Source organism: Dendronephthya gigantea, unplaced genomic scaffold, assembly GCF_004324835.1.
Source record: "Dendronephthya gigantea isolate DGI-Jeju-01 unplaced genomic scaffold, DenGig_1.0 000112F, whole genome shotgun sequence".
NCBI lineage: Eukaryota > Metazoa > Cnidaria > Anthozoa > Malacalcyonacea > Nephtheidae > Dendronephthya > Dendronephthya gigantea.
The window spans coordinates 294,231-311,873 of NW_021163122.1; the positions used below are offsets into that span (position 1 = coordinate 294,231).

General features: G+C 37.9%; 2 protein-coding genes across 3 annotated transcripts in view; one reads left to right on the forward strand and one right to left on the reverse strand.

The window, feature by feature from the left end:
- The window catches only part of LOC114535203, a 43,127-nt gene extending 34,406 nt beyond the window's left edge, over window positions 1-8,721 (reverse strand). Inside the window, exons 1-3 of one of the 2 annotated variants that reach the window (XM_028556582.1) lie at window positions 8,595-8,721; window positions 8,168-8,457; window positions 3,252-3,302 (exon numbers count right to left, since the gene is read on the reverse strand). In XM_028556582.1, the coding sequence (XP_028412383.1) occupies window positions 3,252-3,302; window positions 8,168-8,457; window positions 8,595-8,623 (370 nt within the window). In that variant the 5' untranslated portion in view covers window positions 8,624-8,721. Of the gene's footprint in view, window positions 1-3,251; window positions 3,303-8,167 lie in introns of both variants that reach the window. The other variant, XM_028556581.1, reaches the window with a different exon arrangement.
- Window positions 8,722-10,092: 1,371 nt separating this feature from the next.
- Window positions 10,093-17,643, forward strand: part of LOC114535172 (von Willebrand factor D and EGF domain-containing protein-like) — a 101,739-nt gene continuing 94,188 nt past the window's right edge. Inside the window, exons 1-2 of the mRNA XM_028556552.1 lie at window positions 10,093-10,554; window positions 10,918-10,974. Coding sequence (XP_028412353.1) covers window positions 10,113-10,554; window positions 10,918-10,974 — 499 coding nt within the window. The 5' untranslated portion in view covers window positions 10,093-10,112. The remainder of the gene's footprint in view (window positions 10,555-10,917; window positions 10,975-17,643) is intronic.

Here is a 17,643-nt window from a genome sequence, read left to right on the forward strand (position 1 = left end):
GTACTCCGAGAACTCACATGATGCTTTAGTGGTTTAAGGAATAGACAATTATGGTCGGATAAACCAATAGGTGGAAGGATCTCTGGGGTGTTATACAATTCAGCAACACTTTTTTAAATACTTTGTAAAGGATATTAGATCCTCTGGTTGCTTGTCTAACTATTTGTTTTAGGGAAAAGGATTTATAAAGTTGACTGTGTCTGAACTGGTTGAAATCCCCTGTAATGATAATCGCGGAAGCAGATGCCAGCGCGCTATCAAGAAATTCAATGAAGCGGGGTTTCAATTGCATAAATGGCACTTAAACGCCAAGGAAGTCGAGTATGAAGACACAACAACGAACAACGACAATCAGACGTATGCCAAGCAACAACTTGGAGTAAAACAGGGGGACGAAGCTACTTGGTCTTGCTTGGAATAAAGATCAAGATAACTAATACAGCAGAGATGGTGGAAGTACGAACAAATCCTACCAAGCCAAGTCACCGTACCGAGAAGCCTAGCTAAACCAGAGGAGCCAATCGAATCTATCGAGTTGCATGCGTTCGGCGATGCGAGTGGCATAGGAGTCTCCGCAGCCATGTACGCGATCGTACGACAATCGTCCAGTGTCATCAGTGATCTCGTCACAGCAAAGTCGCGGCTGGCAAAGAAAGGCGAACGATACCGAGACTCGAATTAGTATCAGGGCAAATGGCAACTAACCTGGTTCACATTGTGAAAGAGTTCTTAGACGAATTTCCAGTCCAGCGAGTCTGGGATGGCTAGACAGTACTGTAGTCCTACACTGGATCCGTGTGAATGGCGAATTCAAACAGTTCGTGGGAAACCGTGTCAGGAAAATCCAGGAGAGAGCTGCATCGAATGGCGGCACGTGACATCAGGTGATAATCCAGCCAATCTTGGTAGACAAGGTGGTAACGTACATCAATCTGAGAGTCTTTGGAGGCAAGGCCCCGGCTGGTTGCTCGATCATGAAAAATGGCCACCCAACATCCCTACCAGTAGTGATACCAGTGAGACACAAAGCGGAAACAAAAGCAGCGGTAAAAGAGATATTCGCGGTGACAGTTCCATTGAAGACGATTTGAACCAACTCCTGCAAAAGCATGATTACTAGAAAACGCTCCGAATAACAGCGAGAATGAGCCGTTTCGCGAACAACATAAAGAACAGTCGTGAAAACAAGATAGTTGGACCCTTAACAACCGAGGAGATGAGTCGACAAGTTGAAATTTGGGAAAAAGAGTCCAACAAAGAAAGGAGGAGACGAAAGCCTTTAAGGAAGCCCAACAACGGCTGAACTTGAAGAAAAACGCGAAAGGCCTCTACGAGTGTGAAGGCAGAATACCAGGACATTATCCTGTGTATCTACCCAGTAACGAACTACTCACCGAAAAGATAATCTCAAATATCTAACCAAAAAGAAACACGAAGCAAAATCTTACATAATATTATACGCGTGCAGTCTAACACAAGCAGTTCACGTCGAACTACTCCCGAATCAAGAAACAAACGAGTTCCTATAAAGCTTGAAACGCCTTATCGGCAGACGAGGGCGGCTGCAGAAGATCTATTTCGACGATGGGAAGACGTTTGTGGCAGCAGGAAACTGGCTCAAATATCAGAGATGAATGACTACGCGACTGGCTCGCGAAATACGAGATTAAATGGCAATTTAACACGAGTAGAGCACCATGGTGGAGTGGACAGTTTGAGAAAATTGTTGGTCTAGTAGAGAGCGAACTTTACAAAGCTGGCGGGAGTACTTACCTGGGATGCGTTACAAGAACTTTTGCTTGATGTCGAAGTCGCGTTAAACAACAGACCCCTCAGCTATGTCGAAGACGATATACACATGACGATACTGACACCAAATTTCCTGATGTTCCATCGACCAAATCTACTCCCGACACAAGATTACCGAGATATCGAAGTAGAAGATTTGAGAAAGACCGCGAAGCGCATCGAAAATACAAGGATATGATATGGTAAAAATGGACGAACGAGTACGTGAGAGAGTTGCGAGAAATACACAATCTCAAACACTACAACAAGAGATTTTCGTTCAACTTGGGTGACGTGGTAATAATCAGAGCCGAGGAAAGCAACCGAAACAAGTGGAAATTAGGTATCGTGGAGGACCTGATTGCCAGACGCGACGGATTTGTACGTGTAGCGAAGCTCCGAGTGGGTAAAAGCCACCTACTGTAGAACGTGCCATACAACACCTGTACCTATCAGAACTCTCGTGTGATATATAACGAAGCCAGCGAAGAAAGACAACAGAGATATAGATCGTCGTCTGGATCCATCTGTTGGAGAATTCAGACTGAAACAAACACGGTTCCTTTAGCCCTCTTGTTTTCTCCCCATACGGTGGACTTGGCAGGGAAGCTGACAGATTCATGACAGAGCTAGCCCAGAAGCTCGCGGAACGAAAGGACATAACTTATAGTGCAACTATTCATCGGCTGAGAGCTAAACTATCTTTTAATCTCATCAAATCAGCGGTCATGTACTTAAGAGGTTCAAGACGTCTAAACATGAACTGTTTATAGATCCAAATGGCGCTGAAATTTCTAACGCCATTATTCAAATGAAGTAGACGTTTTTTTCTTGTAGTTGGTTTTTTTTGTTTTTTTTTAATCTCAAACCAAAGGTTCCATATACATATTTTAAATATTTTTTATCAAAATATTGTAAATAACTTTTATTATTTTAGAATTGTAAATGTTATCTATAACTTTTTATGTAAAAGGGAAGGTTAGGACACATTGAATCCGTGTCATGTTATAGTTTCAGAGCACAAAATATTTATAGTTTTCATTAAATATTCACATCCAAAAATTGAAAAATAACTTTCAATCTTTTCATAGAAGCCACACAGAATTGCATAAATAACTTTACATTAGATTGAAAATTTACTTGCATGTCCTTCCTGAATATTTAATACAATCATGTATGAAAAATTAATGTCTGTTAGCATTTACCATTTGTGTGTGAAGTTGGATTTATACTCATGTAAAAAGTATTTTATGTATATAGGTAAAAGTTGCATTTGTTTATTGTAAATCATTTGAATTCAAGTTCAAGATTCGAATAAACTATTTTCAAAGAAATTTATTCGTGTATTTTGAATTTTAGATATAACACATCAATCATGCTTGACAGCTTGTTTTTTAATCAGCTCAGATGTTTTCTGGATGGAAAAATAACTCCCTAATTTGACTTAGAATGAATTGACTTACCAATGCAGCTTCCATGGGGATCTGTATTTGTGCAATTAGGTACCTTCGAACCTACGAAATATTTTTAACATCAAGTAAGAATTAAACATGATTTTAAATAGTTTGGTCAAACGGGGTGACATTTTGTGGGGAGTTTTGCTCCGTTTTCCATAAACTATGGAATATATAGGTATAAGAGGTTTCAAAAGAGATTGCATGTGCCGTACAGTACTGTCCAGAAATAATCTAAAAAAACTGCAGTTAACCTAGGTCAAACCTCGGTCTGATCGCGGTTGAACCGAGCTCAGAGCGAGTTCGAACCGCGGTGAGACGGAGATTAATCCTCGGCCTAACTCGGTCTGACAGACATGTTTTCGATATGATTATTATGTTGTCGTTCTCAGCTGTTTAAAACATTCTGTTCGGAAGCGAACGGCAACCAATAAATCTATGTGGAAGAACGAAAATTTGCAGTAACCGGGTTAGTTGCCTTCGCGAAGGGATTAAATTTATGCCACGGGTGCGTGCATGAAATCAGACGGCTAGACTTTACAGAAGTTGCCTGTCGTGGTTTCGCAAGCTAGAAGAAGGTTAGAAGTATAAGGATAAGCTCATAAGCTTTCCCTCGAATGGCCATCTTTTAGTTTTTACAAAAACTCGTCGTAAAGCTAGTAAATCGAACTTTTATAAAGCCTTGCGGTCGCCCATGCCGCTGACCAGTCAACTTTGCGCAAAAGATAGCCAACTTTACGGAGCTATTGCGAGCAAACTAAATGAAAAAACTCTTTATTGGTGCCCTGCCTGACAGCTGCAGCCCAACCAGCCCTACCCCCTTAGGCGCCTAGTCAAACAGCAAGCCCAATACCAGAATTTAAACCAGCAATGTAGCTAAGAAAAAGAATTAAGGTAGAAATATGTTTAGAGTCTATATATATATATATATATATATATATATATATATATATATATATATATATATATATATATATATACCCGTTTGCAAAAACGTTGGCCGCAGATAGATATATAGATAGATATATTATATATATTTAATATATATATATATATCACAGTTGTATGCCAAGCGTCCAGAACATCATTTCGTCACACAACAAATCAATCCTACGCAATGAAGCCAACAACATTACCGACAAAGAAAAGAATTGCAACTGTCGCGCGAAAGAATCCTGTCCCCTGCAAGGTGAATGCCTAACAAAAGCTATCGTCTACCAAGCGACCGTGAAGAATGAAAGCACGAAAGAATCCCAAACCTACGTTGGCCTTACTGAGAACACATTTAAGACACGCTACCTCAACCATACCTGCTCTTTCCGCAACAAATCAAAGAAAAACGCCACCGAGCTAAGCAAACACATTTGGAAATTAAAGGACTCTAATACACCGCACACTATCAGTTGGAAAATCATTAAGAAATCACAACCGTATTGTAATAAAACTAAACGCTGTAATTTATGCCTATCATTTATCATCATATGTCATCCTGAATTAAGCTCTTTGAACAAGCGTAACGAACTTGTTTCCACATGCCGGCATCGAAAGAAGTTTTTGCTAAGTAACACCTAGTAACCAACTACATGTAATACGACCTAATTAATTATGCATCTCTTGTATATAGCCGTTGTGCTGTTGTAATAACATATTATTTACCTGATGAGTGTGGCAAGCTTAACGCTTGTCATACGAAACAGCTCTGTAGTAGCTAAATAAAATTCGATGAAGTAACTCGTGTTTCTCATCCTGTGTTATATATATCTATATATATATATATATATATTTATATACATATATTTATATATATATATATATATATACATATATATATATAAATATACATATATATACACATATATATATAAATATATACATATATATATATATATATATATATATATATATATATATTTATGTTTAGAGTCTATATATATATATATATATATATATATATATATATATATATATATATACACCTATTTGCAAAAACGTTGGCCGCAGATAGATATATAGATAGATAGTCAAAATCTAATTAGAATTGCATATGTTGTGTAATGATTGAAATCCCATGCAAATGTAATCATATGCAATTCTAATTAGACTTCGAGTATCTATCTATCTATCTATCTATCTGCGGCCAACGTTTTTGCAAATGGGTGTATATATATATATATATATAATTGTAGTAAAGACAGAAAACTAAGGTTGCATAATTACTACAGCGCTGTTTCGAAGGAGCAAGCTCCCTCTCATCAGGTGTATATAAGAATTTATTATTAACAAGCACGCCTTAAATACATCAGAGTCTAATTTACATGATAGATAGAATCTATAAGTTCCTCTTGTATGCCAAGCCTAGAGAAAAAGATCAGCGCCCATAACAAGTTAGTCTTGCAAAAAAACAACCCTACACCAGAAGAGCAAAAAAACTGCAGATTATGTTCCTTGTTCGGCATTCACCATTTAAAGGGCAATTAGCTCTGGATCTGCAGTTGCAGTTTTTTTGCTCTTCTGGTGTAGGGTTGTTTTTTTGCAAGACTAACTTGTTATGGGCGCTGATCTTTTTCTCTAGGCTTGGCATACAAGAGGAACTTATAGATTCTATCTATCATGTAAATTAGACTCTGATGTATTTAAGGCGTGCTTGTTAATAATAAATTCTTATATACACCTGATGAGAGGGAGCTTGCTCCTTCGAAACAGCGCTGTAGTAATTATGCAACCTTAGTTTTCTGTCTTTATTACAATTATACTATAGCTCTACTTTACAGTATTGAGCACTCTTTGATATACGAAAACCCTATTATTGTTTGACAATATATATATATATATATATATATATATATATATATATATGTATATATATATATATATATATATATATATATATATATGAAACTGGAGAGGTTTTAAATGATGCCATATATTAATCCTAATTACCATTGCGTGGATATATTAGGAGCTAACTAATTGCCATATTACACTGATATAATAGAATATCAGGCCTGCCACTTTATTACTATACAAATAATGAATGTTTATGAGTCCAATGGTAAAAATATTTTCACTAGGTGAAAGATGGAATGTTCCATTCAAGGAGGCGATAGCCGAGTTGAATGGAACATTCCATCTTTCACCAAGTGAAAATATTTTTACCATTGCACGAATGAAAACATTCATTATTTGTTTTATATAATACCAAAATAGACTGTCTCGTTTCAAAAATATAATTTATTAAAAAACATACTGTATGCATGGATCAACAATCATATGTGTGAGAAGCATTTTGATGGATGGTATTTACTGAAAGCATTAAGAGTGCAATGGAACAAAATGTATAGTACAATTGCATTCTGGAGAGTGCAATGGAACGCTTTCCATTGCACTCTTGGGAAATGGGACTTTCTATTCAATATCATGTGATCGTCATCAACCAATTAAACGCTCTAAATTTAATGGGGTATTATATAATATAACACAACATACACATTGTGAGATGGTACATATAACAGTGTAAAAAATGATGTCATGGCTACCACTTGTAAATTTATACTTAATTATTTTATTTGTATCTTTGTTAAAGACTACCAGTTATGATATGTTGTGCTGATTGTTTTTTATCTCTCAGACCATTAGGCAAAATACAAAATGATTCAGATTAGGAAAACATTTTTGTCTAATCAATATGAGAATCCTTTGATGTGATTGTTCCATCCATAAAGCTGTGACTAATTGTTTGTAATCATGAATTGATTTAAACAGGAAAAAAATAAATACATATACACATCAGTAATTAATCGCCAATAATGGAATTTGCCAGTGTTGGCATCATATGGGAACAAGGCTTTGACTTACCAACAAAATTTAAATTTTAATATAGTCACATTGTGTTTCGTTCATCAGAAGTATACCTTATGGTACAATTCCCATTGCTTCTGGCAGGGATAACTTAACAAGGACCACAGAGCAGGTTTTGGATTTGGGAAACTAGTGAATGCTAAATGTGTGAACCTTTTGTAAGAGTGGGCAATAGTATGCTTTTCCAGGAAATTCTGAAATCTGAACCCTCTAAAGGAACTAGAAATGCAATTAAATTCACTAGTTGCAGTTTAAAATGTATCATAAAAATAATTATAAAACACTAGAAAAACCTAGCTAATGTATCTAAAACAAGCCAGTTTGAAAAGACATCAGCATAAAGCCAAATTTTCAGAAAAGATTTCAAATAGTGCTAATTATAATGCTGCAAAATTCAAGTACAACAGATATTCCTCCCCCTCTTTAATCTTACATGGAGGTTTGAATGGTGTGTTAGCAAATCAGAGGGATAAATTTGTGCTTAGATGTACAGTTAACAAAATATAAGGAGTTCTTTTTGTTATAATTGTGTATATACTAGTATAGGAAAAATATAGATCTTGTTCTCCAGTTAGGAGTAGGTATATTATTGTATACCATTTTGTAATAATTATATTGTCAGCTTATCAAGCAACCCACATTCAAGCAGATAGGCTTTTCTCAAAGATTTGTAAAATTGTTAAACTGGACATTTAGTACCCAAAAATGGAATAATTAAACTAAAGCAAGTAAAATCTGAATGAGTTTGCATACAAGTGCTTGCAAAATGCAAAGCTTGTACGACTATATTCGTACTTTTGTTATGAGCGATTCTCATGATTGGCATGAACTTCCTGTTTTAGTATGTTTATTAAGTTGCTGTGCAACACGGCTTTCTAGAAGATTAAAATTAAACTTTATTTCGACTGTACTAATCTTCGAAAACATATAATTAGACATTTAAATGAAGTGAGCATATCGAATTAATATAAACGCGAACTGCGAACAATATGGACATTTACATATAATACATATAATACAGTATACCACAAAAAGGCAAAAATACATAGACATGTATCGTAATTTACCTGCACAATACGCAAGAAAACATTTTTTAGGATCCTTCAGCTGGTATATGTAGTATCCACTACAATTACGAACACGTATTCTGAGGGAATAACCGCAACCAAATGGATAAACGTGCGGCAAATTTGCACATACTTTCCTTAGAACAATGCCATCGTGGATAGTGGGATGGATGCCATTCATCCACATAGGAATATAAGTTCCACAACTTCCGACCTTTGGTTTCGTCGTAGGCATTTTTCCCTCACTGTCCATAGAAAATCGATACCAAGCGTTGTTCTCCAACAGCTGTCTATCGCAAAGATACGCTTTAGAATTATTTGACACGTAGCCTGTGCTTCGACGTAGATCGTTTATGATTTTGTAGTGTGTCCCATAACAATTACTTGAGATTGATTCGCTACGATAAACAAGAAGTAGAAAACTCACGGAATATAGTAACTGAGAACAAATCGCATCCATATCTATGTAGTTTTGTTGTTGATATAAAGCGTAATTTTTATGAATTCCTGGTTATATGAGACCCTGCTTCGATGCTTCGTTTCTTTCGTGTAGACACTGTAATATGAGCCTTCAGTTTGATTTGCATAATAAATGTCAGAAAATAATAAAAAAATGGGGATATGGATGCAACGTATGAGACGGAATAAAAGCAGATTTTAGACGTGTTCTAAACAACAAAGTCTGTGTCTTTTAAACGAAAATTTTATAAAACGCATTGTTTAGCACCGGACAATTTCAAAGAATTGTAATATTATTAGGATGAACCCACGCGTGTCGTATATATAAGTCATAAGGTGGTTTGCCAATTGCCATTACGTCCGCATCGACCGAGCGGACGAATCGATGTTTGGAATCGATGTAATGGCAAACAGCTTTTTGTGGTCTCGCCTAGCCGTGTATGAATAGATAGCGCCAATGCGCTTATAAAGTTGAGTTCGAAGTTATATGAGGAGATTCAGTTTCCGCTTTCAGTTTTCCGTTTCTGGCCCTGTCTACACGATGCCGGAAGAATTTGAAATAGCAAAAATTTTTATCCGTTAAAATATTTATCCGCGTCCACACGTAAACACAAAAACGATCCGAAAACGGTAAAGTTATTTGATCCCGCAACACACCTGCATGTTTTCCACCCGCGTGTCACAGGTTGGTTGTCGAATTCAAAGCAAAAATCTACCAAATCCAAAGTAAAAAAAAAGAATGAGGACTTTGTTTGGACAGACGACAAGCCCGAACTCATAAATATTGTTGTTGAGTATCTATCAAATGCATATTGTGTATAAGAAATTGTGTATGGTTATACTCCGACATTTTGGATATGTTTCTCTCATAAAATACTTCCGCAAATGCTAAAAGAATTGGCAAAAATTTTACTCACTATGAAAATAACCCAAATAAGACTTATTTGAGGTTAATATAGCAATATAAAGTCGAGCATAAGCCACCAGACTTGAAAAAAGCCTCATTAATATGGAAACGACTTGATGCGTGACGTCATCGTTTTTAAATTTATCCGGCAAAGCCGTCCACACGTATCCGCTCAGCCGTCGTTTTCAAATTCTTCCACTCTCGAGAGCGTTTTCAGATTCTCCGTTTTCACTGGGCGAAAACGCCGGTACGTGTGGACGATACGCGTAACCGTAAGAATATTCTTGCGTTTTCAAATTCTTCCGGCATCGTGTGGACGGGGCCTCAGCTTCAGCGTTTTAACCCTTCCCCGCGTGGGTAATAGCGACCTTTATTAAGCAAAGCGTAGTTTTAGGACGGCGACAACAATGAGGAATTTCGTTTTGACCGTGAGTCCGTGACGTGACGACTGTACCCGGCAGTTTTGCAACCGCGCAGTGCAATTTTCTGCAATCACATGACGCCTGAGTATTTATGTAATTTAATACAACACTATATAAACAATCCATTTTCAGTTGCGTTGAAAGTTGAAACCTAGCAATGGCATCAATAGCTGTGTATTACTGCTTATTTCTTCTGTTTTGCTTTGGTGTGCTAGAGGGAAATGGTGCTTGCGGTCATATAAACTATACCACGATCAATAATATTCGTCGCAGTACAGCGTACAAGGCTACGACTGGATTGTGCGATCGTGGTTTTATCAAAGATGGATCGTGGTACCGATTTCAGAGTGACGCCGGAGACAAAATGCCCGAGTTTAATCCAGGGATAAATAGTTGCGGAACATACGTCCCCATTTGGCTGAAAGGAAATCATCCATCTACAGTTGGCGTCGAGGTAGACAGGATGGCGTGTGCACCACTTCCACATGCCTATCCATTCGACTGTGGCCTCAAATATAAAATTAAAGTGATAAACTGCGGACTTTTCTTTTTGTATCAACTGAAGGAGCCTTCAAGCTGTCATATTGCTTACTGTGCAGGTACGTCAAACTAAAGCATGGGGAAATCTGTCATTCGTATTTTAGTGTAGCGATTCAGTGAATGTACATGCATTATATTATATTATATAGCATGAGTAGAGTGCTCCATATACCAAAGTACAACATCGCAAGCTTGACCAAAGTATAGACCTAATAAGACGATATAAAATACAATAAACTTGGTTTACTTCATATGATTTTATTCACAACAAATTTGTTTCGTATAATAAGCAGTGTTTGCCACACTCATCAGGTGAATTTAAATTGAAAAATATAGAATCATATATAAATAGAATTTTGAGAATGGACGTCGGGCGATGTTTAGGTCGAAATTTAGCATGGGAAGTTCTGATTATTTTTCAGGCACAAAGCTGGGAAAAGGTTGTTCTGCAGACGGTTCCTCAATTCCTGTCTGCTCTGGTAAGATTCAAATTATGAATTATATATTTTAGATTATGAAATTTATTGGCATTTATCTAGTGTAGAAATATGATGAAATTAGCGTGTGTCAGAGCAGGTTAGAACAATATGTAAATTTGCCTCGAATACAGCAGACGCTGCATGGGCAACCAGGAAGTAAAGTGTTGTCTACGTTTTTTAAAGCATGTTTCAGCATGTTTATCGCTTCAACGTAAGTTGTCAAAAATATTTTTTTCACATTTTACATTAGATGACTATACTAATTGATCAGAAGACTTTTAACCGAAAGAGATGTATAAATTTCGAACGCGTATCTTGACTTGTTCGCATTCATGCAAGAATGTTGAACATTCAAGTAAGTAACCCCTCCCCTCCCCATATAGCAGCAAAATCACGCATCGCGTGGACCCCACGCGTGACGTCGGAAACTGTCGGATTTCTCCAAAGATATGGGCATGGTAGAAAACGCGGGTAGCGGACTACGGACTACGGACTACGGATTACGGATTACGGACTACGGATTACGGACTACGGATTACGGACTACGGATTACGGACTACGGATTACGGACTACGGATTACGGACTACAGATTACGGACTACGGATCACGGACTACGGATTACGGACTACGGATTACGGACTATGGACACAATCTTTAAAAAAATGTGAAGATGTTGCCTTCACTCAATAAAACATTTTGGCATTTTTCACATATTTTTTCAGGGTTTAGGTAAATAAAAAATTAGCAAAATTTCAGCATAGGTCACCAGACAATTTGATAACATGGCGCTTTTTTGTGAAAATTAATGACGTTAGCAATAACTAGGATCCTCGTTACGCGTAGTGACTATGTCACGCAGCTAAGAATTTTATGTTTTTTGTGCGCTTTTATAGGCTTGCTTTCTCGGCAGTGCAAACTGTTACGCAAATTATTGATTTGGAGCGGTTTATTTGGGACTTCCTCGAGATAACACACGATCGTTTTATGTATCAAACCACCTTTTAAACGATTTCAATTTGCACAGAGTCTTTATTCATTACTTTATGAAAGGCTATACAGCAACATTCAAACATGCAGTCGCCCATAAATATTTGCATGTAAACGTGAACGAGAATAAACGCAACACAATGTTCATGTAAATAAAATAAAAAACGGCGGAAAGCACATTCAACAAATTCCATACAGTTTTGCTATAATCCCATATCCCGGCTAGCACAATCACGTTGTATTAGCGTTCGTCAAACGTTAGGATAACGTTATTTATTAACGTTGGGTAAACGTTTTTTTGTAAACTCGTAGGAACGTGGTATCAACGTTAGGATTAACGTTACAGCGCGACGTTCAACCTCGTACCCAGGGTCTTTACTCGTGACCACGAGTAAAGACCCTGGGTACGAGGTTGCGCGACGTTAATACAACGTCCGTACAACGTTCAAATCAATGTTCATATAAACTAATGTCCGACGTTAATGCAACGTTCAGCCAACGTTTGGCGCCAACGTTCGGCCAACGTTTAAAAAACGTTCAACCAGCGTTAAGATAACGTTGGATATCAAGGTTGAGACAACGTGAATTATTTCGGGGTATTTGAAAATTCCTGCAACTTCGTTTGCGAGATTGCGAATACGGATAACTTATAGTCATCTGAGCGATTGTTCGCCAGCCTGTGCATATATGTAGATTTTATGTCATTGACATTGATTAAAACATTTCTAGCAAATTGACAAAACGGCTTCGACAAGTCGCGCTGTAACGTTAATCCTAACGTTGATACCACGTTCCTACGAGTTCACAAAAAAACGTTACTCAACGTTAATGAATAACGTTATCCAAACGTTCGACGAACGCTAATACAACGTGATTGTGCTAGCCGGGATATGGGATTATAGCAAAACTGTATGGAATTTGTTGAATGTGCTTTCCGCCGTTTTTTATTTTATTTACATGAACATTGTGTTGCGTTTATTCTCGTTCACGTTTACATGCAAATATTTATGGGCGACTGCATGTTTAAATGTTGCTGTATAGCCTTTCATAAAGTAATGAATAAAGACTCTGTGCAAATTGAAATCGTTTAAAAGGTGGTTTGATACATAAAACGATCGTGTGTTATCTCGAGGAAGTCCCAAATAAACCGCTCCAAATCAATAATTTGCGTAACAGTTTGCACTGCCGAGAAAGCAAGCCTATAAAAGCGCACCAAAAACATGAAATTCCTAGCTGCGTGACATAGTCACTACGCGTAACGAGGATCCTAGTTATTGCTAACGTCATTAATTTTCACAAAAAAGCGCCATGTTATCAAATTGTCTGGTGACCTATGCTGAAATTTTGCTAAAATCTTTTATTTACCTAAAGCCTGAAAAAATATGTGAAAAATGCCAAAATGTTTTATTGAGTGAAGGCAACATCTTCGCATTTTTTTAAAGATTGTGTCCATAGTCCGTAATCCGTAGTCCGTAATCCTTACTCCGTAATCCGTAGTCCGCAATCCGTAGTCCGTAATCCGTAGTCCGTAATCCGTAGTCCGTAATCCGTAGTCCGTAATCCGTAGTCCGTAATCCGTAGTCCGTAATCCGTAGTCCGTAGTCCGCTACCCGCGTTTTCTACCATGCCAAAGATATGCGTAGTTTCCGCACAGGTTGAGAGTGTGACGTTATTACTCCGGCGTCAGCGACGGAGTTGAAAATTCGCCTCGGTTTATGTTTTGTTTTTGTTTGTTTGTTTATTATTTTTCGTCGTCGCAAGTCTGAAATGGCGCGAACCATTCTAGTATTTGAAATGTGTATGTAACCGTATTTATCTACGTCCCAGTCTTATCTCCCAAGAGTTGTGGAGTACAGCTTTGGCTAATTTTCCGATGCGCGATTCGATTTCGCTCGCATGATACGGCAATTCTTCCAAGAGGAACAAATATACCGTTGTTTTCATGCTGTTCGACTAAGTTTAGATTGAATTGGGGTAAGAATATATTTAATACATGTAGATTCTGGTCCTATTTTAATAATATCGCTGCTATTTCGCCGTTTAACATAAGATGTGGTCGTGTATGGGCGCGTTGACACGTCGTAGTTTGCACAGGATTGAAAATATAATATATAAGCGCCTATTCCAAAAGCAAAGTGTAAGACAAAGCGAATGTATCATGCGGTTTATTTACATTTTTGAACAATTGAACTTCGGCTATCTGTAAAAAAAGGAACGGGGAATCGGGGAAAGGAATGGGGAAAGGAACGGGGAACGGTAAAACCAGGAATGAGAAAAGCCGGAATCTGTAAAACCAGGAACGAGAAAAGCCGGAGTCTGTAAAACCAGGAATGGGAAAAGCCGGAATCTGTAAAACCAGGAATGGAGAAAAGCCGGAATCTGTAAAACCAGGAATGGGAAAAGCCAGAATCTTTAAAACCAGAAATGAGAAAAGCCGGAATCTGTAAAACCAGGAACGAGATAAGCCGGAATCTGTAAAACCAGGAACGAGAAAAGCCGGAATCTGTAAAACCAGGAATGGGAAAAGCCGGAATCTGTAAAACCAGGAATGAGAAAAGCCGGAATCTGTAAAACCAGGAATATAATATAATAATAGATAATAAATAATAGTATTCACCAAATCTGTAAATTTGAAGCACGATAAACCATCAACTTCACTGACATTCTTCTCAGCGTCTGTTGTGCGTTCGACTAACGACGAAAAGCGTCCAAAAACAGACATTCCAATTTCTCAAACAAGATATTATTGTTGAAGAAATAACATGTTGCTCGTCTTACACGTGTAGTACATTCATGGTGCCAAAATACCTTTAACGAAAAGACTCAAGTCCAGAAACACGTTTTGTTATGCAGCGACCGTTTTCATACAGTATATACGTTTACAAAAATATGAAAAACACTCGATATATATAAAAGAAAACTTTAAAGCAACTGTGCATATATATGATCATTATCATATGTCTCACGATGTAAATTACATCACCCGACACAACCCGACTTTAGGGACCTTAAGCATGTAGGACGGTAACACGACGACGGCAGCTATCAATACAATGCTTCATTGAAAAGAAATGAATTATTAGATACCTATCGGAGTTTTAGGCGCGTGATCTACGTTCTGTTTACAACGGCAAAACGTCGTTTATTATTACGTCCTATGTAGAACGTCTGCATTTCAGGACCCAGTGTGCGCCACCTCGAATTAGCTCTATAGAATTGTCCCTAAAAACGTAAACACAATGTTTTCAACGTCTTATATCTCATTAAACTGGTACACTAATAATATACAACAACGCTTTATCATAACATTAATTCAAAGGAGTATTCCAACCACGTCGTCGTCGTGTTGCCGTCCTACATGCTTAAGGTCCCTATTGTTACTATGAGTCTATGACAGGAGAGCTATAAATAGAACCAACTCATCGCGAGTCGGACGTCTACGAAGACAGCATCATGTTTGTTTCGTTTTGATTGTCGATATTAGCGAGGTTCACATTTGACTTCTACTACCACTACCACTACACTACCTTTCTTTTGCATTTGATTGGATCACGTTCCCTTAATGGTAGTGGTTAGTGGGAGTCAAATCTGTACCTCGCTAAGATTTGCGCGCAATAGGTGTCTTCGATCATGAATCACCGGACGTATCTAAGACTTTTTGCTGGTTATAAAAAAATGCTAAATCGAACAAATATAAAATTACGTTGTTCCTTTTACTATTATTTATTATCTATTATTATTTACAGATTCCGGCTTTTCTCGTTCCTGGTTTTACAGATTCCGGCTTTTCCCATTCCTGGTTTTACAGATTCCGGTTTTCTCGTTCCTGGTTTTACAGATTCCGGCTTTTCCCATTCCTGGTTTTACAGATTCCGGCTTTTCTCGTTCCTGGTTTTACAGATTCCGGCTTTTCTCATTCCTGGTTTTACAGATTCCGGCTTTTCTCATTCCTGGTTTTACAGATTCCGGCTTTTCCCATTCCTGGTTTTACAGATTCCGGCTTTTCCCATTCCTGGTTTTACAGATTCCGGCTTTTCTCATTCCTGGTTTTACCGTTCCCCGTTCCTTTCCCCATTCCTTTCCCCGATTCCCCGTTCCTTGTTTTACTGATAGCCATAACCTAATGGCTAATACCACACTGACTCTTTTAATGTTGGCGACACTGCGATGATAATGAATATTGATCAGACAATAAAGGGATTAATGTGGATATATTAAATTACGCCAAAAGCGTTTCATTGCAACCTTTCCCCTGATTAGTTTTCACAGATATTACAGAGGAAGGGATTCAGGAAGAAAATATTTTAGTCAAGTTACTAACGCAACACTTTCTTTCGATGCAAACGCCATTATTTTAAATGTATAATCAAGTTTATTTTAGGCGTTCATTTTTGACTCAGAGATACTCCGTAGGAGTATCAGGGAGTCATTGCTAACGGTCTCGCAATTAATCGGCTATTCGTGCATCCGTGAGTCGTCTCATTGAGACCTTTGATTAATTGCTGCCGCAGCGAGCAAACCTGAAGCGAGCAAGCAAGGCAGTAGATCCTAATTTACAATTCGACGTACAAATCAAAATTTGTCTTTAACGCATTGCATGACGGTACTAGTGGCATGGACGGTTGAACATTTTTTTGGAGGGGGGGGGCTGATTTAGAAAGGTTCATCGTTTTGTCTGACCGTCCGTAAAATTTGCTAACTATCACCATGCCAGAAATATGAATGCACAGTCCATATAGTCTACCCTCCGCTTGAAGTTTGACACGCAATCAGGGGTGGATCCAACACCAGTGCACTAATTTGCATGACACAAGAAAACTGCTCAAAATAGCCATTTTGTTTTGTAATGCAATAATTTGCATTACAAAATTTGCACTAGTGCTGGATCCACCCCTGCGCAAACAACATTGTTTAGTAGCGACGTAACATGAGTATCGACTATAGCGTACATTAAAATTAAATTTACGTTGACAGGCGAGCAACACTTGACGAGTTTGTTGTTACATGTATGTATACATTCTTTATGTACTTTCGGGGTCGTACCATAGGCGTACGGGACAGGGGAGGGGCAGAGGGGCACATGCCCCCACAAAATTTCGATAATCAAGAAATTCGGGCAAAGTTCAGCCGAAAATTCGGGCAAACTGAAAAAGAGTTACAGAGCTAAATTTTTATAACCAAATTTTGTAATATATATCAGATATGTGTACTCTATTTGGCCGTTTTTGTTACACTTTCTTGAAACTGCACATGCGCCGCTTTGCTAAGTTTATCGTTACAAATCTGGTAAAAGTTAAAATTCGGGCACATTGTACAATTCAAAAATTCGGGCGATTTACCCTCCCCCCCAAACGCCCGTACGCCTATGGGTCATACCATTCCACGTTGTTCAGTCAGATCCAAATTCATAATATATTTTTCTTTAAGTTTTAACTTTAACACAAATTATATTTAAATTTCTCACCGGTATCGTTTAGGCCTGTTTACAATACGCTCGCTGCGGATTTTTCGGGTTGTAACTTTTACTTCGTCCTGAACATCCTCCCGCGGCAAAGCGAAACTACTTGTTTCGTTTTTCTGAGGTATGTTGTCTTGTTTGCATAGTTCTTCATTTGAAACCGTCTCGGCGAACATATGATTTTTCATTATCCATTTACACCTCGGCGAGTTTTTCTCCGCAA